Source organism: Anoplophora glabripennis, unplaced genomic scaffold (genome assembly GCF_000390285.2).
Source record: "Anoplophora glabripennis isolate ALB-LARVAE unplaced genomic scaffold, Agla_2.0 scaffold1482, whole genome shotgun sequence".
Taxonomy (NCBI): domain Eukaryota; kingdom Metazoa; phylum Arthropoda; class Insecta; order Coleoptera; family Cerambycidae; genus Anoplophora; species Anoplophora glabripennis.
In genome coordinates this window covers 41458-62297 of record NW_019417555.1, presented here as the reverse complement: position 1 = coordinate 62297, position 20840 = coordinate 41458, and the positions used below count along the sequence as shown (strand labels likewise).

Sequence of the window (20840 nt, the reverse complement as noted above, 5' to 3'; positions counted from 1 at the left end):
AAGATCTACAATTATTTTAATACATTTTTCTCAGATTTCATCAGGTAAAGTGTACAGTAGATGATGCTTCGACAAAAATTTATTTCGTTTCATTAACCAAGAAGGAACGAAACTCCAGCAGAATACTCTAATGTGATAGCAATGATCGTGAAGCTGATGAAAAATGATGTCAATATGATATGAGAGAATTATCAATCTTTCTAGGGTTAATTTTGAAGGTTGTCTTATAAACATTAAAAAATTAGAAAATTTGCAATGAAAATTTCTCAGTAGTATTTACTTTCACCTGATTACAAGAAGTAAAAATGATTAAGGGTTTTTTGGCGAGCCAAACCACATCAAACCCGGTTAGCTCGAGTTTGATTGTGTTAAGAGTTTGAGTTAACATTTGACAGAACTCGCAAAAATTCTTTTGGTTTGGATATCTAATCAATAATAAAATCGTAACCTATAATCTATGATAGTGCTCGTAGCTCAAGTTGTTTGATTATTTCTTATATACTATAATTGTTATTCCTAATCTGAAATGCACATCCATGAAATAACGTTAATGTATAGATGGTTATTAAATCAAAATGGGTTTACCTTTTCACAAATATCTATTCCCACGTAAATGTATCGTCTAAAAGGAAGTTAATAAAGATCTATACAGTACAATATAGAAAATGCATATCTACGATTAAAGTTATTTGGATCCTCGATTACTTATACCTATCCAAACCTCTAAAACTTATACCTATCCAAACCTCTAAAAAACGAAGTAGTGACTAGGTACGAAACAGAAAATAAATAAACAAAGATAGAAATATTAACTTAATATCCAAACCAACCCACAAGTCCGGTTTGATGGTTAGGCAAACTCTGCCAAACCGGGTTAACTACATTTCTCGCCAAAACGTCAATCCTCAACAAACTATAGTTAACCGGGTTAGCGGTTTTCTCGCCAAAAAACCCTTATTTATTCTCCACCTGTCGCTGTCGTTGATTTTTGATCCTACTTTCTATCTGTCCGTCAGTTTAAATGTCTTGTAACGGTTTCTTATGGAAGATTGTTTGTTTTTAAATTATGCTATAATTATTCGCCAGTAATCGCTTTTTACTTCATTGATAATTATGGAGTCATCAAAAGAACCTGTGAGTGTTAGAATAGCTCGGCTGAACGCTGAAATCATTGGAAAAACTGCAAAGTTACACTCGACGAATTTACTAGCCCGGGAAAGCCTTTTCGATGTTTTGCAAGCTTTATATGATGAATGTTCTCTGGAAAATTTACAGAAATACGACGCAAACATTGCACAATTCGTGGATAAGCATAAAGAAACAATAAAAGAATTAAAACGACTTAGGGTAAATATAACTGATTTTGAAGTTAAAGACGTTATTGGTCGCGGTCACTTTGGCGAAGTTCACCTAGTTAAAGAAAAACAAACTGGTGATGTTTATGCCATGAAAACTCTGAGAAAGATCGACAGTGATACAAAGAGAACTTCCTATGAAGAAGAAAGGAATATTATGGCTTTTGGTAATTCGCAATGGTTGACTTCCTTACAGTATTCTTTCCAAGACAATACTTACCTGTTTTTTGTAATGGAATACCATCCTGGAGGAGATTTATTAGGGCTTCTGTACAGACAAGGAGGTACATTACCAGAGAGTGCTGCTACTTTTTACATCGCTGAATTGGTAAATTGCAAATAGTCTGTTTTTTAAAATAAGTACTTATGTTTATGAATGCCTTTAGGTTTTAGCATTAGAGGATCTCCATAAAATGGGGTATGTACACAGGGACATCAAACCAGATAATGTATTGCTTGACCGTTGTGGACATTTGAAGCTTGCCGATTTTGGATCTGCGGCAAAGTTGAATGATAGTGGTTTGGTAAATATTAGCCCTCCTGTGGGAACTCCAGATTATATTGCGCCTGAGGTTCTACAATCTTTAGATAATAAGAATGATAAGGATGTAGGATATGGGGTAAGTTTTTATATTTTTTAATAATATACGATGTTTTGAATCAAGGTGCCATAGAATCAGGGGGCCAGTAAACATAGATATGGACTATGGCTATTCTGTTTTCGAGGTACAGGGCTTCAAGGCCGTAAAAATGATCAAATTTTGAATATATCTTTTTCGAAAAGCAATGTACCGCATTACATTGCTTTTGAAATTTGTACAAATAGTTTTTAGGATGCTAAATATGTGTGTTTTGATTTAATCTTTTATGAGTTAAGTTTTCTTCAGCACATGAGTTTTTCTACAAATTTCAGTCAAAAATGCCTTCAACTAAGATATTTATTTGATAAAAGTTTGACAACGAAATCATCTCTTAGTACAATAAAAATGTTAAATTTGCAATGCCCTGTATGTCAAAAACGATACATTCTAGGGCATATTTATGAATATTTTTTCTTGGAAAGATAAAGAATCTCAATATCTAGATTACTTAGGCAACACCCTATATTCACAGTTAGAACTCTGACTTTGACTGAAGTCAATTTCAGCAATTTCAACAAGAGTACATTTTTTGTGTAAAGTGGAATTTTACATTATACTTATACTCGACGGTCAAAATTATAGATAGTGATTCATCGCTAGCTCTTGGACTAGTAAGGGGGATGAAGCGTGCCGGGAACGAAAATCCATTGGCATGTCTGCGTAAAAGGCAACAAGATATAGAAAATATTGAAAAAACATAATAAAACATAACATCTAATATTTTCTCAACGTCCCAGTTGTGTTTTTTTAATTTATAAATTTATTATAGCCATGGAATTAGACTCCTCGTCTACGCTTATGCTATGACGTTTCTCAAGTTGGGCAAATCAAGTCCGTTTACACCCACTAAAAAAGCATTTCCCTATTCCCTACCAAGTGCAAAAGACAGAGATAAAATATAGATCGACGTTCAGATTAACTCTATACACGATTATAGATTCTACCGATGTGCATGGCGAGCGGCACAAAGATAAATAATATTGAACTGTATAGAAATCATTTTATATTTTATACGCATTATGGTAATAGTGTTTTTATATTATGTATTAGTCACTCTTTATAATTTTGGCCGCCGAGTATAGGTAGTATGTAACATACAGGATGTATAGGAAATGATTATAGCATTGTTTCATATTTGGGTAGAACTTGTAAAAATATCAGTTTTTTATATATTTTTTTTCATTACTTCTCGTGAAATGAAAACCTACTTTTTATTACATTTCTGATTTTCAAAAAATTTGGAAGCTTTTTGGCTAGAAGTTATGCTATTTAAAGCAATTTCTACTATTGTGTCAAATTTATTGATAGCTACTTTAGAAGCTAAGGAGTGGTCTCGTCTCTTAAAAAAATGTATAGACTTACTTTTTATTTTTACCATAGGGTTTAAGATTTTCCCATTTAACTGAAAAAGGTGTACAAGTTTGATGTCAGTACAACAAATGTTTCGATATAAACAAGTTTAATGCTGAAGGGACCATACAATTTTTGGTGTATCTTAGTAGAAATAGATACATGAAAAACTAGTCATTTATGCAGCAAATTAAGTACTTTTAAGGTTTTTGTTACTATTAATATTATTAAGATATGTTGGAGAGAGTTTGGTTTCTTTATCATTTAATACGTTTATTTCAAAAATGGTTAGTTGCATCGATAATAGACAAGTGTACCTTTATCACTTAAAAAGACTCATATAGTCTTTAAAACCACAAAAAATAACTAGGGCTATACGTTTTTTTGGGGGGTAAATTGCAGTGACGGCTCGAGACATTGAGAATAGGTGAGCATATTCATTGATTGACTAAAAAGAAAAAAAAATCACCGCTGGTGAAAATTTTTAATTGCATTTGCAATATTACCGAAAAACTGACGTTCGTGAGAAGGATTTTCATTTAGATTTTATAAAAAATAATGAATCTGAAAATTTTTAGTTGCATTTGCAATATTACCGAAAAACTAACGTTCATGAGAAGGATTTTCATTTAGATTTTATAAAAATAGAAATATTAGTTCGGCTTGTGGACTTCTGCGAACATTAACGCACACTGCACATCTATGTTCCAAAGAAGCTTTGTGGTTACGACAGCCTCGCGTGACTCCCAAAATTGTTAAATCCCTTCTTATTCCACACGCCCGACTTTACACCCACATTTAAACACGGGGTACAGAAAAGTTTTTTTAAATGAACACTTCCACACAACCACTTATACTCCGAGTACCATTCTTTCCGAAACTTTTGAACGTACACGTCCTTTGACTTCCTCTGTTTTCTATATCGAGAGGATAAGGCACAGGTCTCTCGCAATTTAAAAAATCCTTTTGTCCTCAATTTTCCATCTGGAAAATGGCGTTTCCAATAAAATACATACTAGATCATACATGGGAAACATTTCTTCAATAATTATTATACAAAACAAATATTAATTAAGAACCGTTATAATCGTACACTGGGCGACGCGTATCGTATAAACTGTTAAAGGCAGGTGATGGGCAATTCTGCTTCAATTTCTGTATCACTCGTTCCCCCATGCCATAGTTTAATCCAGTGTTGGCCTCCTTGTTGTCATGACAACCGCTGTAAACAACGCTACAAAGAAAAGCAGAATATAGACTGCTTTCAATGTGCGTCACTTGGGTGTACTATAAGTTGAATATGGTCCGAGGTTGATGTTCACACTCAATGAAGGCAATGTTTTTTTAGAAGGCACTCACCGTGCAACTATTCCGTTTATTTCTAAGTATTAAACAAACAAACAATACATTTTCAATATAGAATTATACCTAAATTATAATATTTATATAAAACTAACAATAATTTTAAATTGCACAACCAAACGGAAGTTTTAGGTGAAGCGGTGCGTCGCCACTGGTAAATTGAATGCTTTAGTAGAAGTAGCTTCAAATATAGCAAAAATTATCTAATTGTAATGGCAATAAAAAAATTAAATGAAAAATCAATCAATTTTCAAACCTCAACCTCAAAAAATATATATGTAGAGTTGTAACCCACTATTTTCTGGACACCTTGTGTACCATAGGAACTAACCTCAAAATAATGTTATTCTAAAATATCACAGAGAAATATCATAATTAGGGACTTTTACAAGATACTCAAAAACTAATAACATTGATTTATTTAGCAATCTCTACAACTTTTGTACCAAATTTTACCAGTACACTGGTTTTTGAAAAGCAAGACAATAGCCCCTTAGTCACTGAAATAAATAGCGTATGTTGATCAACTCCTAAAATGGTATATTTTTTCAAAACATAATAATGATCAATTAATTTTGGATAGGTTTCCTGCGATTTTTGGTCCTTAGGCATAGTAGCTTACGAACTAACAATCGGCAACACTCCCTTTACTGGTCAAAACTCCACATTAATTTACTCAAAAATAATGAACTCTAAGAACAATCTGAAGTTTCCACCCGATGTTGTGCTAAGTCAAGCATACGTAAACTTTGTTAAAGCTCTGATAACAGATCACAAGACTCGACTGAGCGCTAACCAAATACGCAAGCATGATTTGTTCAGAAACACCCATTTTGATACCCTTAGAGACCAAGTGCCCCCTTTTGTACCAAAAATTACTTCTGTAGATGACACTAGCAACTTCACAGACATACAGAGTAAAAAGAAAACCCCTACGATTGAGAATTTCAAGAAGCGTACCCAGTTTTCGGGTCGTAACTTGCCCTTTATAGGGTTTACGTTTACCCATGACTTGAACAGTTTCGAGGGAAATTTTAACAGAAAGATCGTGGCAAAAGATGAGGTGGTGGAAGGCTTGAAGAACGAGGTAGAGAGTCTGAGGAGGAAGTTAGTGAAAAATGAGGATTTTGATCAGGAAAGAGATGTTTTAGAAAGAAAATTAGAGGAGAAGTGTAGGAAGCTGGAAAGTATAGAAAATTTAAGAGATAGACTGGAGAAAGATTTGGCAAATAATATTGCTGAGAATGTGGTAAGTTTTTTCTGGAAAATAACAATATTGTTTTTCATAATACTGCAGCTTTTTTAATTAGACATTTTTAATTAGACATTTTTAATATGCTTTTGTTGTTTTACTTTACTTTTAAAGCTAATTCAAATGAATAAATTTTCTATAATTTTCATCGGATGTAGTCATATGTCCTTTGAACTAATATAAATGCAAAAAACATCTTCAAAAAGAAGCTATTAATTTATTAACTAATGATAATCTAAGGGTTCTGTGACTAAAACCCTGTCCAGAAATTACACACACAATATCCAGTAAATATGTATTTCATCCATATTAAAGTCAAAATAATGCAACTTATCTATACGCTGTTATCTACAAATATATTTTCACAAAAAATTTGTAAATTATCAGTTTTCCAAAAAATGACACAAGAACAGGAGTAGGAGTTATTGTATACAAGTACAATTGAAATTGAAAGTGTTTTATAAATTTAACACACGACATATTAATAAAAATAGAGTAAAACAATGGAATTCAATTTTGAGATACTCTGTATGGTGAGTTTGTAAGATTTAAAAGAATGTTTGAAATATTTGATAATTAAAGAATGTATATAGTATAATTTATAGATTAATTCAAATATTAATTATTGCAGTGCGTAATAATCAGATTAATTAGAAGAATTCCAATATAATTACTCAAATTCAAACGAAGAAAAGTAATTCTGGCAGCAATTCAGTAAACTCCAAACACATTGTTTAAATTTTTTTATAGGCCCTTAAAAGAACATTAGAACTGGAAAGGAAGGATCGTACCGAGTTAGAACGCAAGGCACTTGACCTCATAAAGGGCGCAAAGTTGAAGTGGGAGATGGCAGAAAAATCTAAAGTAGATGCCTTAATTTTGGAGATAGAACAGCAGAAGGAAAAGATAACCCAACTAACTACAACGAACAACATGCTGAACGAGCAGCTGCAGCACGCACTCAATTTGGAAGGTAAACACAAGGAATCCCTGGAGAAGGTACAGAATTTGAGTAGAAGGAGCGTCATCGGTTTAGAGTCTCGTCTGGAGAAGATAACCAGCGAGACGCAGGGTACCATCGCTGAGTTACAGAGGAAACTAAGCGACGAATCGCATCAGAAGAACGTTTTGGAAGGAAAGGTGGGTAGGATGAAAGAAAAAGAAGAAACATTAGTAGCGAAACTCAAGCAATCGGAAGAGGAATATACTGATCTGAAGGCTAAAGTGGATGAAGCAGAAAAAGTTATACGTCAACTGAGTGATCAGGTAAGTTTAAGGGTGACTCATTTTTTTTTTTTTTGGTAACTTTTGTAAATGTTTTAAGGTTACCGTTCTGGAAAATGATGTAGGCAAAATGGAGACGTATAAAGAAGAGATTGCACGTTTGCAGGAAATCGTCGATAAAAGCCACAAAACTGTTAAAGACTTAGAAAACCGGAACACATTCCTACAGATAGAGACAAAAACTTTGGAAGACTACAAGAAGGAAATCGAAAATATGAAGAAAACCATCACGAACATGCAGAATGACAGGAAAGTGGCACAATTGGAAAGTCAGCTATTTGAAGAGCGGGAAAAATGCCAAGCGTTGAAGAAACAACTACAGGAATCGGAGAGTATTGTTACGGAAAATCAAGAATTGAAAGAACTGAGAACCAAGTACTGGCGCATGGAAAAAGATTTCGGGAATTGTAAAATAGACAAGAGAATTTTGGAAAGGGAATTAAAAGACGCACAGGCCGAAATTAAACAATTAAATGGTAAAATCGAAGAGTATACCAAAACATTAGTGGAAAGTAAAAAAAGGAGTGAAGCTGCTCTCTTGGAACTCAGCGGTATCAATGAGTCGATTTCAATGGAATTGATTAAGGTGAAGGATAATTACAACAATTTGCAGGTACGAAAATCTCTTCGATGTCAATACGAGTGCATGTACAAATTTTTTTTAGGATACACTGGCTAGAGAACGAGAAAAGACGGATGAAGAAAAAATGATTATTCAAGAACTGAAGGATATTATAAAAACCAAAGATGTTCAAATAAATTCTCTAAACTCCGATGTGTTCAATTTAAAAAAACAAAAATACGCGCTTGAGAATGAAATACAAAAATACGAGACAGAAAAATCAAGGTTATTGGACTTAGCCGAACGTATACAAAAAGAAAAAAGCAGTATCTGTGACGAACTAGATAAAACAAAGCGAGAGATTGAAAACACAAATTTGGTAAATAAACATAAACATAATTCTTTAAAAAGTTAATAAACAATTTAATTTTAATTTTTTTTTTAGAATTTATCCGCACTTAGAGAAGCGTGTACCCTTTTAGAGAACCAGGTTATAGAGTACGAGAAAATAAACGCCTCCTTTGAAGCGAAACACACGGCTTTAAACGGCAACACAGAGAAGCTTATCCAGGACCTCTGTAAGGCGAAGGAAGACATCCAGGAAGCCAAGAAACAAGCCAATGAAGAGAAATCTCTGCGACTACTTGCCGAAATGAAAACAAAAAGGCTGCACGAAGACATTCAGTGTTTGCAAAACGAGTGTACCTCGTACAAAACTCAATGTATGGAGTACAAACAATGCACGACGAATCTTTCGGATGAACTCACGATTGCCGAGGAGAAAATATCAGATTTGGAGGTGCAGTTGAAATCGTACGAGCGACAAGTTTCAGATTTGAAGTTGGAAAATAAGGTTATCAAGCAAGAAGTATCGGACTATCTAACCAAGTTGAATAAGGTGAAAGAAGTTAACCATAAATTGAACCACCAGCTTGGAGAGTTGAAGCAAGACAAGATGGAACTGTTTCAAAAGCTGGACGAACTCGATGGGGTTTTAATTGAGAAAAGCAATTATTATAAGGAAAGGGAGTTGAAATCCGAGTCGACTATTAAGCAGCAGATCAAATTGATCGATTATTTGCAGTCAAAGGTAACAGTTAAAAGTGATATTTTTTTACGGTCCTTCCTTTATCCCAACATCATATTTTGAAGGCGATCTGTTCGCGCCTTCGATGTGAAATTTCCACTTTAAAAAGAGTCCTCACCGAAAATTGACTTTTTTCGGTGGGAGTGAGATACCGGAAGTATATCCGATATTTGAACAGAGATGGAGACAAACGTCAGTGAAGACGTCAAAATAAATTTTGTCATTTGACACGTTTTCGCGGCCGATCAGGCCACGGTGAGTCGTTATTTTGCCGTTAGGCACCGGTTTCGATCTTTTAGACATGCTACTTTAACGATAAAACTTGATTTGAACATTCTTCAATTTTCTGTTAACATTCGCGGAGACCCAAAGTTTCAAATAGCCCGTGTAGGCTCCACCCAGCGTTAGATCGCCGTAGCTCATTTTGTAAACTCGCGACTGCAAAGCCAAAGATCCGGAGTTCGAATCGCGGGCAGGTCGCATTTTTTCTTTTTTTTTTTTTCTTTGAAGAATGTTATATATTATTTACCAACCCACAGACAACGCACCGCGGAAGGTCCGAGAGAAAGGTCAAGTCCTACCTAGTTGCCTACCTTTCTAGTATTACTTTAAAATTCAATCAATACCTGGATTAATGCTGAAAAATATTTCAGAGCTGTTTAAGGGGTAACACCACTTTAACAACCAAAAAAGGAGTTTTTTGACATTTATTTTTGGATGGTCGGAAAAGTAATAAGAAAATACTATTCAATGATGTAATTAGGCATTATTAAAGAAAAAAAAAGTTGTTCATAAATATTGTAAAATGAATTGAATTCTGAATTTGAATCTGGAACAAAATAAAAAATGTCCTCTTAATCTACATACATAGCTAGTGAAACACGTACGGGATTTTAAGAATTTTGATTTTTGTGTGATTGGCAAATATTTGAAGTAAAACCTTCAATTTTCGACCAAAAAAAGGGCAATCATATGATTATAAAAAATGTTTGAATTAACTTATCAAAAATCCCGTACGTAATTCACTTCAAAATGTTGTTCTCAAGATGTGGTTAAAATTTCAAATGAAAATATTGAAAATTGTTGGAGTTATATGCTGTGTGCCGTTTTGAAAAGTCGTGTTTCGAGAAAAACACATTTAAAAGTTTTGAAATAAGTTATACAGGGTGTTAATGATATACGAATATTTAAGGGTGTGATTCTACATTGAAAAAAACTGTCATAAAAAGATTGAAGTATAGGTCATGGCAATTCCATGAATGCACAAAACATTATTCCGTTTAGCTCTACTCCTAACAGTCGCATTACTAGCACGCACTATTGAACAGTTAATTTCATATGTATTTCTTATAAATTGACTGCTTGGAACTGTGCATTTCAGGCAAATGATTACTATTTTGAAACCTAAGCTCCGAAGACTTCTTTTGTGATACTTTATATCGGAATCGCATGTTTTACACTTCACGTTTTGCGAATGGCATTGAACACAGCCAAAAAATTAACAATTCTGTAACCGAATTCATGATTAATATCAAAATCATCATCAAAAACTTTTAATTTCTTAGCAGACACACTGACTCCTTTCGAATCATTCTCAACCTCAATCTGTTCAATGGCCGTCTCAATGTAACTTTTAGACACCATATTGGATAAGATTTTTTTAATACCTTTTCTGCCCACGTATACTTTTTCGTCACTCATTTGAGTTTCAAAGTAAACAGTTTAAACTTTAAAATCAATACTACATAAAAAAACGTGATTACGAACAAAGAAGTTACATCCTTCTCGAATGTATACTAACACTACATTAACGTACTTTTGCTTAAAAATGCTTCAAACTGAATATACATACTTTCTAAAGCCATCTGTTCGTGTATTGGAGATGTTAGAAATCAATAGGTAAGACATTACGATGTACATGTACTGTCCGAGCAGGTATTTACTTGAAGCAGGTAACACGCTTGGGAATGAGCGGGAAATGTCAAAGAAAAAAATTTTCACGTATAACTTTTTGTCCCATATTATAGGTTCAAAGTATCTTTTAGGCCAAAAAAAAAATGATTGTTTAAAAATTTTACAGTGGTATTTTCCCATCAGTTAGCTTAATTCCTAAAATAGAATCATTCATGATAAACCCAATTGGAGCCAAGATAACAAGAATTGACTAGGTTCAGGCAAAGGAGCGAATGTGATGGTAACGGAAATATTCAGAATGGAAAATAGAAAGGGTCACAATTTTTCCCCATGTTTCCTGGAATTTCATCACTGTTCAAAATTATTGAATTTTGGACATTTTGGAGAGTATTCCATATATAAAATTGATGAAAGTATTTAGAATCAAAAGAAGCTCAAGAATTTTCTTCGTTTTTTTTTCTGAGACTCAATTTAGTTAAAATTAGCTAGTCGAAAATTTGAAAAATGTCCCAAAAAAATTCTTGGAAATTTTCAACGTGTTCTTAGACCAATTTTAAGACTTTTTTCTCTTGAGATTTTCTCAAAAAACCCGCCTCTTGAATAAAACAATGGTAAAACCTGATACCACCATTTTCCGATTCGCCGCCATTATTTTGATTCATCAGTCAATGTGCACATCATATATCCTTTATATTGAGAGATTATACGCACTCTTCCACTGGTTTTAGGCACTTACCTTAGCGATAGAATCTTCAAAACACGGTACAAAGATTGAAAATAGGATAAAATTCCTGTTTTTCAACTTGGAAGTCCGTTTTCATGGTCTGAATGTTTTTTTCAAATTCTGTGGACACCATCTAAAAGAGCATCCCCAAAAACATGGAGTCGAGTAGGTTTAATTTGATTCCTTGCCCGGGTGCAATGATGCCCGTGATTCAAAGATACACCATCTATATTCCAATTTTGACCGTTAATGTATCAATCATTGAATCTCGATGGTTTAATTTCTACTAGCAATTAAAATACCAAATAGATTTTATAATAAAACAATTTAAGTTTTTGAACCAGTTAAAATCTAGTTACATTCCTTGTCATTTTGACAGATTGACGAACTGAACAACAAGAAAAGGACATTCACCGAGGTACTGTTTGGCAGTTCGAAGAAGGAGAATCAACCTCCTCTGCCCATCCTCAACTACAAGGATTTAGAAACGCAACTGTATAAGGAACGGGAGACTAACAAACAACTCAACGAGGAATTGTACCGTTTAAAGGCCGCCACGATGTTAAGTGCAAGTCAGGGTTTGATAAATAAGGTAAATGATAAGGTGCAGAGACACAAATCGGAAATTATGTCACCGAAAAGTAAAGTGGCACTGCAGCAGCTCGTCAACTCTCCGAGCAAGCAGAAGAGCGATCTTTATAGGCAGAATTCGGTACAAAGGATGCATCACAATATACCGCACAGGTATGTATGTCTGTTGCAGTTGTAAATGAGCTAAAAAATTTGTACAGAAGAATAACGCAGTTTTGGATTTCGATAATTTTTACTATACACAATTTTTAACTAAGCACAAATCCAAAGATGTTTTGAGGTTTTGGATTGAGGTTCTTTGGAAAACGGGTGAAAACTCGAGGACGAAGAAATGATAAACTAGCAGAATATGGCAGGGTTGCGTTTTATATTTCGAGAATGGACGATTCTGGTGCTGCCATCTGACAGTTGACGTACCTATTGTCATGATTTTTTGATATCACTAGCCATCATATCTATACGACGAAAAACAGTACGTCACGATAAGCTCACATTCTCAAACTCTTTTCTTCTTTTCTGGGCACAAAAGTTCTGCAACTTCTACTAGGCACTCTTTAACAAACTGTCTCTCAGAAAATGACTTTGATGTTTTCGCTATTTTGGAACTAATTATAAAACTAGCTTTAACAACACTGTCTAGATTTGATTTTTGTGAATGGAACATTTGTTGCTGTTTCCCTAAATCGGTAATGAGTTTTTTAATTATATCCTTTCTTAACTGGCCCGTGTGTAATTTATATTGAGCGAAATGCTTGCTGGAGTAGTGCCGCTTCATATTGTATTCTTTTAAAACAGAAATTGTTTCATTGCACAATAAACACATAGGTTTACCACTGTGCAAGATAAAAAAAGTATTCATCAGTCCATTTGTCTTGGAATTGACGACATTCTGTGCCCACTTTCTGCTTTTTTAAACCAGACATGTTGATAGAATTTGCTGGAATATTTTCCACGTCATACTCTTGACCATTCGCGAATATGCGATGTGAACTTTATCAGTTGTTAAGAAGTAATGAGATGACGTGCGCGCTGAGAGGTTTCTCGATCGTACTCTACTAATTCTGACTCGATCTGTGGCGTTCCACTGCGTACGCTTAATAATATTATTTATCGATTTGAATTGATATCTTTATTTGAATTTTCTGAATCTCTCGTGGGCCGGATTGAAGCTGGTGGAGGGCCGGGGGTTGTCCATATATGATCTACATCACATGTCATTGTGATCTTGTAGCTAAATAGTTTTGTCGCTGCTCTAATTTTGGCCCTGAACGATCTTGATTATAGTTCTCCTGATATTCTCGATCTGATTGGGATGACCATCGAATTATCTACTCGCTGAATTTTAACTGGTTCGACCAATCACTGAAACAATTGTCAGTTGTCAATGTCTTAAAACAATTTCAGATTCCTGTTAAAAATGTCAAATTTTCCCTTGTTTTCTGCCAATGTAATCCTTAATTTTGCAACTTTGTGCAACCAGAACAAAGCAACTAAATCAGTTCACTATCGAGTTCAAAAGGTGACGATTAGTGTTCATACACACACAAAAAATTATGAAAGTTTGAAACTGTGTTATTTTTCTTTATAGTTACCTAAAATTAATATCTAATAACTGTTAGGTTTGACTCGAAATTGTGTGCCAAATCATCGATGAAATGCGCGAGTTGCTCTGATTCGATAGCTCTAGGGAGATCCATGAACGTTTGTAAGGAGTGTAACGTTACGACTCATCCGCAATGCGCTACAGCGATTCCCAACACTTGTGGTTTACCCCATGGATTTGCCAAACACTACAAAGACAGCTTAGAACCTAAAAACGATGTGTCAGCGTCGAAGTTGTCCGAGAATGAAATTGTTAACATCGAAGGTTGGATTAAAGTACCAGGGTAAGTTATTGTTTCCTTTTTTAATTACTTTCTTTTAAAAATATTATTTTTAGGAAAACCAATTCTTGGGAGAAACGCTATGCCTGTTTGACGAATACGTCCATAAACATCTATACGAAACCCCCGAACGAAGAGGGATCTATGTTGATTGAAGATTTTTCCTTGAAACCCGTAAATAGCCATGGGAAGGTAATTCTGGAACCTTTGCCTTCCGAAATAGGGGTTCCGGTTGCAAATAGTGACTTAGCCTTCATTCTGAAGGTAGAAGTAGCCCCCGATACGACTTGCTGGCCTCAGAAGTGTCTTATCTTTATGACACTTTCAGCACAAGATAAGGACAAATGGTTCTTAGGTAAGCAAAGCAATATACAAAGTGTTACAATTTTCTTCCAACATAATTATACTGAAGATTTCGAGGGGTAAACCACGTTTATAATTTTGAACACCAGAATTTCTTCATTCAAAGGAATTTACCCTGATTTCCTCCAACTTCCTCTAATTTCTTCTGAATTCCTTTTGAAATCCTCTGACTTCCTTTGAATTCCTATTGAGTACCTCTTGACTTCCTCTGATTTGTCCCTGAATTCCACTGACTTCCTCTGAATTCCCTGTGAATTCTTCTGACTTCCTCTTAAATTCTCGATTTTAAATACACAAAAATCAATTTTAAAATGTATTATTTTTGCTCTATTTATATTTATAATTAGATGAGCTTTCTCTAGAGATTACTTGTCAGTAAATTTAAAAACCATATAACTTGAATTATACAGAGTGATTCACAAATGGTGACCAAAAATGAAACCTTGTGTTCTTTGGTGAATTTTAAGGGGAGTCTTTCCTATAAAGTTTTTATCTAGGACGCTTCGTTAAAAAGATACAATTTTTTAATTTTTTTAAATAATTTAAAGACTAGTAAGTGAAATTATTTGAAATTGATTTATGTAAATATTGTCCAAAGTTTGAGGGCTTTTCCTAAAATTTACATTCTCCAGTGGTAAAGATACAGGGTATTGGTGGCATATTTTTCTAAATAAAATAGTACGCCACTGCTTTATGGAAATAACCATGATATTTTCGGATTCGTCTTTCAGTTTTCTACAAATTACTACTCTCATATGTTTTTTGAAAAAAGCCTGATTTTTGAGGAGTAAAACTTAAAAAACGAACTGAGAACATACTTCGATATTCGAATATAATCTCTTTAAAATTACAAAGTGGGCTGTGATAGCAACTTTGACATTTTGAGCAGTTAGAAGAAAAAATATACAATGCTTTTCATCAAAATCAAGCAACAATAAATTTTGAACAAATTACATTTTCGTTGCTAAAAAGATGTCGCGCCTGTGTCTATGGAAATGGAGGTATTTTTTTAGTATTTACTCAAATAAAATCATTAAAATGACGACTAATGTTATTAATTTCTTTATTCAAATAAATAACCGAATGATTAGTGCTTGTCATGTCATTTAAGTAAAACTGTTTCCAGTTGGTTTCTTAAGTTTTGCTCGAAAATCAGGCTTTTTTCCAAAAACATAAGAGAGTAGTAATTTGTAGAAAATTGTAAGACGAAACCGAAAATATCATGGTTGTTACTGTAAAGCAGTAGTGTACTGTTTTATTTAAAAAAATATGCCACCCTGTATCTCCGCCACTGGAGCATGTAAATTTTAGGAAAAGCCCTCAGATTTTGGACAATGTTTACATAAATACATGTGACCAATTTCAAATTATTTCTCTTACTATACTCCGCGGTCGAAATTATAGAGAGTGATTCATACATAATATAGAAACACTATTAACGTAAAGTGTATAAAACTTAAAATGATTTTTATAACGGTTCAATATTATTTGCTCTTTGCACATCGATAGGATCTATAACAGTCATAGATTGAGTTACACTGAACGTGATTTATTTCCTATCTCTATCTATCACACTTATTACAGACAGGGAAATGCTCTTTTTAGTGGGTGTAAACGGACGTACGTAGAATTCGAGTTAGCCGTAGTTAGAAACGTCAAACTATAAGCGCGCGCGAAGGTTTGCATATTCCGTGACTATAGTAAATTTATAAATTAAAAAAATACAATCGGGACGTTTTAAAACATAGGAATAATAATTAAAATGGATCAAAGTGCTGGTTGTGGCAAACGGTCTGTTGCTCATAAACGCCCTAACCTATGCGATGCGGAATTAATAATGGTAAAAAATGTGTATAAAGGAATTCGGTCGCGAAATTCTAATACAAGTGTAAGTGAAGCTGTTGATATGTGTAGTTCGTTGACAAAAGTATCCGTTGCTACTGTTTATCGTGCCATAAAAAATAGTGTAGAAGTGAATCCAAAGAAGAAAAAAGTGGAAACACGAGGGAGGAAGAAAATAGAAGTCGACGTTGACGTGAAATACTCCATACGTAGGAAAATTCATGGATTTTTCTTTAGAAATGAAATACCAACGATAAAGAAAATTCAAGCTGCAATAGCTGAAGATGAGGATATTCCTAATTTCTCTGATAAGGTTCTTAGAAGAATAATGTGTGACATGAATTTTCGATATTTGAAATGGAATCAGAATAGTATGCTAAAGAGAAAAAGGTCAATACATTAAGTATGTAGTGGATGAGATGGCCAAAGATCGAGGAATTCGTGTACTCTGTTTATCGCTATACCACTGTGAATTAAACCCAATTGAGTTGGTTTGGGCACAAATAAAGAATTAAATCGCACGAAACGAAAACGAACACCACCTTTAAAATAAACGACATGAAATTATTATTACAGGATGCTATTAATCACGTCACTGCTGAAACATGGTGTAAGTGTATTGGACATGCACAGAAAGAGGAACAACGTATGTGGGATCTTGATACAGCGGTAGAAGTGTTCATAGAACCAGTCATTATTCATTTGGGTGAAGATGATTCTAGTGATAGTGATAGCAACAGTGATATGTGAAATATATAATGTGATATGTAAGTATTTAAATATATTAATAGTAAAGTGATTATGTGGCAGTGATAATATTCGTGAGATAATTATTATAATATATGTAAGTACCTACTTAAATAAATATATTAATAGTAAACACTACAATATTGTGCGGCGGTGTAAGCCGGGTGGTGGTGGGTTATCGATGCCCAAGACGGCATCGTTTTATAGAACACTTAAAATTTAAAAACAAAATGTTACTAAAATATTTTTGAAGTTTTCTCGATAAAACCTCTAAAAATAATAGATGTTATGTTTTATTATATTTTTTCCATATTTTCTACATTTTCGATCCCCGCACGCCTCATCCTCCTTACTAGTCCAAGAGCTAGCGATGAATCACTCTATAATTTCGATCGCGGAGTATAGTTTTTAAATTATTTTAAAAAATTGTAAATATTTTTTTAAGTTTAACACCCTGTATCTTTTTAATGAGGCGTCCTAGATAAAAACTTTATAGGAAAAACCCCTTAAAAATTTACCAAAGAATATGAGATTTCATTTTCGGTCACCATTTGTGAATCACCCTGTATATAAATAGTTTCAGTAATTTATAGGGCGATTCCTAGCAAATGAAAAAAAATCAGAGGAGGAAGAGCATCAAAGATGGAAATTATAATTTTTTTATAATTTTTTATTAATATGTAACATCAAAATAACATAAAGTACAAATAACACTGCCAAATTACAACAAAATTGGGTAAAGGGTATATAAGATATTTACGAAATAGCAATTTCTTTACAAAAGTTTAACATCCTGTATCTTCAAAACGAAGCATCTGCGTACCAATGTTTATATGAACTTTTTGTCTTAAAATCACTCAAATAATCGTCTGTTGAATTTATTGTACATACTTAATTAACACCCTGTATAATAGGTACCTAAATGTAATGATATAGGCAACCAGTAATAAAATTTGAGAGATATCCAAATTTGGGAATGGTGAAGATGACATTTCAATTAAATGAAAACGTTGACTAATTTGACTAGGATTTTTCGTTTTAGTTCATTCCAATCTTTCTTGTGACGCAATGGAAAAGATAAAGCAGTTTTAGTGTACATGGCAAGTGCCTCTACTTGCAAGTATTCATAATGTGTCTGGTGCCGGCTTAAAAATGCCTTCAGTCTTATTTTTTATGTAAAGGATGTTCCAAAATTCACTAACGAATTATTATTGATAGAAAACAAAAGTTTAAATTTAATAATTGTAAATTATTTATCGATTCATAAAGTATGCAGTATAGGGTTACGTATGGAATAGCATATCGGGTGAATGGCCTGCATGGCTTTGATGGCACATACACGCTCTTTTGTCGAAATTTTCGGTGGTCATGGGCTTGTTGGCATAAACCTTAGACTTAAAAAAACCCCAAAGAAAAAAGTCCCACGGTGTTAAGTCACATTATCCGGGCAGTCTATTCTGATCAAAACGGGAAATTGCACGACCAGGAAATGATTCATTCATTCAATTGAATTGTTTCTCGGGTTGTATGGCATGTGGCACCATCTTGTAGAAACCACATCTCGTCTACATTCATATCTTGAAAAAAAATTGAAATATTATGTTGCGATAGCGAGCACCATTATCTGTTATTGCCTGATCCACTGCATTTTTGAAGGAGTATGGTCCAATGATGCCTACAGTCCAAAATCCGCATTAGTGACACGTAGATTCATTTGTTTCTCAACAATCATTCTGAACACTAAACGCGACAATTTTGTTCAATTCAACGAATTCTCTTCGCTCTGCATGGTCAATAGGTTTCAGTTCATATGCTGCAGAGTTTCTCGAAATGACCAGTTTTTGACCATGGTACCAAATTGATGTTCCTGAACTCTCAGCACCGCTCTCACGAACTGCTTCGACGTTTTGTGTTGAACGGCTTGTCGAATGACGGCCAGAGTGTTTAAGATCATTAATTGATCCAGTCGCCCCGAATTTTTCAATTCTTTTCACAGTTTATGAAGTTAAATCACTATTCTGACTATATTTTGTACGAAAATTGTGAATTGTAGCTGCCAAACCTTCATTATTTTTAAAATATTGGTCAACAATGAAAATGCATTGTTTTTCGTGCAGAGTTCCATTTTTAGTAACCCTCAGCTGTCAGCTGTCACGCTGTCATTTTTTTTTCGTTGGCAACACTACCACACAAATGCTACAAAATTCAAATTTTACGTGAAATTTGGAACACCCTATACAAAAGCCAAACGAGTAGGGGAAATAAAATATTTTGTGAATAACTATACGTACAAGTGCTCTTGTTGAAATTTCATTATTTCTTTGCAAAAATCATTACACTTATATTTACTGTTCAAACTGAGTATGAAAAATAATATAAAAAATAAAATCAGAACTGTCTGTACATTTTTTTGGTAGAATATTGAAATACCCTGTATGATTTTTTCACATTTCTCCTTGTTTTAGCTCTACAAAAAATTTACGGTGAGGATTTCGAAACACCGAAATTCGACAAGCTCCTGAGCCTCCCTGAAGACGTGAATGTTAATTGTGTTGTCGATTTAACAGAAAATATAAAAATAATAGGCGCTGAGAAAGGCCTTTACGCTTACTATGACAAAAACTTATTGCACATCGAGGGACTAACAGCAGTACACCACATTTCTATAATGCCAAACACCAACACCGTCCTCATGATCGTGAATGACAAAAACACTCTCATATCCTGCGATTTAAACCACCTAATAAACGTATCGCAGTGCGCCCAGTGCACCAAGCCGCGACTTAAGTACACAAACGTGAACGTTAACAATTTGAACGGTTTTCACATATTACAAGTATCGAAATTCCCAACTCACCAAAAAGTGTGCATAGCTACCTCGAAACAACTTATTATCTTAAGTTATGACATGGAGACATCGGATTTGGTGCCGCAGAGGATTCTGGACACTGCCGAACCTACTAGCTGCGCCTTGTTCACTGAATACACGTTAATAGTGGGAGCCAACAAGTTCTTCGAGATCGACTTGCAGACGTTCCAAGCGGACGAGTTCTTAGATTTATCAGATGTCAAGTTAAAGCAAGCGGTGAAATGTTACAAAATGGGATCGTTCCCGCTAGCTATACTGCGGATTTCCAAGAACCCGAAAGAGTACTTACTGTGCTTCAACGAATTCTCAGTATTTGTCGACGAGTACGGCAGGTCGTCTAGGAACACAGAGATCAAATCTACACATTTACCGCTCGCCTTTCACTTCAGCAAGCCCTATTTATACATTGTTCAGTTCGCCGCCATAGAAATTGTTAAAATAAACGAGGACACTTGCAACGAGAGCAGCAGTGACTCCATTACGAGTTTGGACAGTGTCAGGTTGGAAGTGGATAAGTTTAGGTATGTCGGGTATAACAAGAAAGGCATATACGTCGTACAAGCGGGCGAAATAAAATTTGTTGATGCCAGGAAGTTCGGGGATATCGATTTGAGTTCCACTGTTAGTGAATCGACTGAAAACGATTCCGATAGATTTAGCTTTACTAGTTCCATCGTTCAGAGCTTAGACGGTAACTTGAGCGACGCGGAGAGCAATGAAATCGATACCCGCCAAAGGAGGGTCAAGTTTTCAGAAAGTAGTCAGCATTAGTTTTAAGTTTTTAAATTCTTTTTGACTGAAGCATTTACACAGTTTAATTTAATTCAAGATGTACTTATATATAATAATATAGGTGATCTGAGCCTTGCCTGGTCGGATTTAATTGTTTGTGATTTTAATTTTTATATCTAGGTATGTTTTTTAACTAATTGTTATTATAGAATGAATAAATTTTTTAATACATATTTTTTTTTGTTTCGTAAAACCAGCTGATTTAAATATAGGATTTTAACA

General features: G+C 34.2%; 1 protein-coding gene across 1 annotated transcript; it reads left to right on the top strand.

Annotated features, from left to right (window-relative positions):
* The first annotated feature begins 1022 nt into the window (after window positions 1-1022).
* Window positions 1023-20733, top strand: LOC108916490 (citron Rho-interacting kinase). Its single transcript, XM_018722758.1, has 11 exons — window positions 1023-1683; window positions 1742-1975; window positions 5292-5957; window positions 6711-7226; window positions 7285-7857; window positions 7910-8185; window positions 8252-8896; window positions 11911-12275; window positions 13742-14008; window positions 14062-14360; window positions 19423-20733. Exons 1-11 carry the CDS (start codon window positions 1114-1116, stop codon window positions 20595-20597), a joined length of 5586 nt encoding a protein of 1861 aa, XP_018578274.1. The 5' UTR covers window positions 1023-1113; the 3' UTR covers window positions 20598-20733.
* The last annotated feature ends 107 nt before the right edge of the window (window positions 20734-20840 follow it).

Excerpts from the sequence above, each read along its gene's own strand:
- LOC108916490 (XM_018722758.1), top strand. The coding sequence starts at position 1,114 with ATGGAGTCATCAAAAGAACCTGTGAGTGTTAGAATAGCTCGGCTGAAC. Across the intron at positions 12,276-13,741 it reads CATCACAATATACCGCACAG|GTTTGACTCGAAATTGTGTG; the intron begins GTATGTATGTCT and ends AATAACTGTTAG. Across the intron at positions 14,361-19,422 it reads TAAGGACAAATGGTTCTTAG|CTCTACAAAAAATTTACGGT; the intron begins GTAAGCAAAGCA and ends TCCTTGTTTTAG.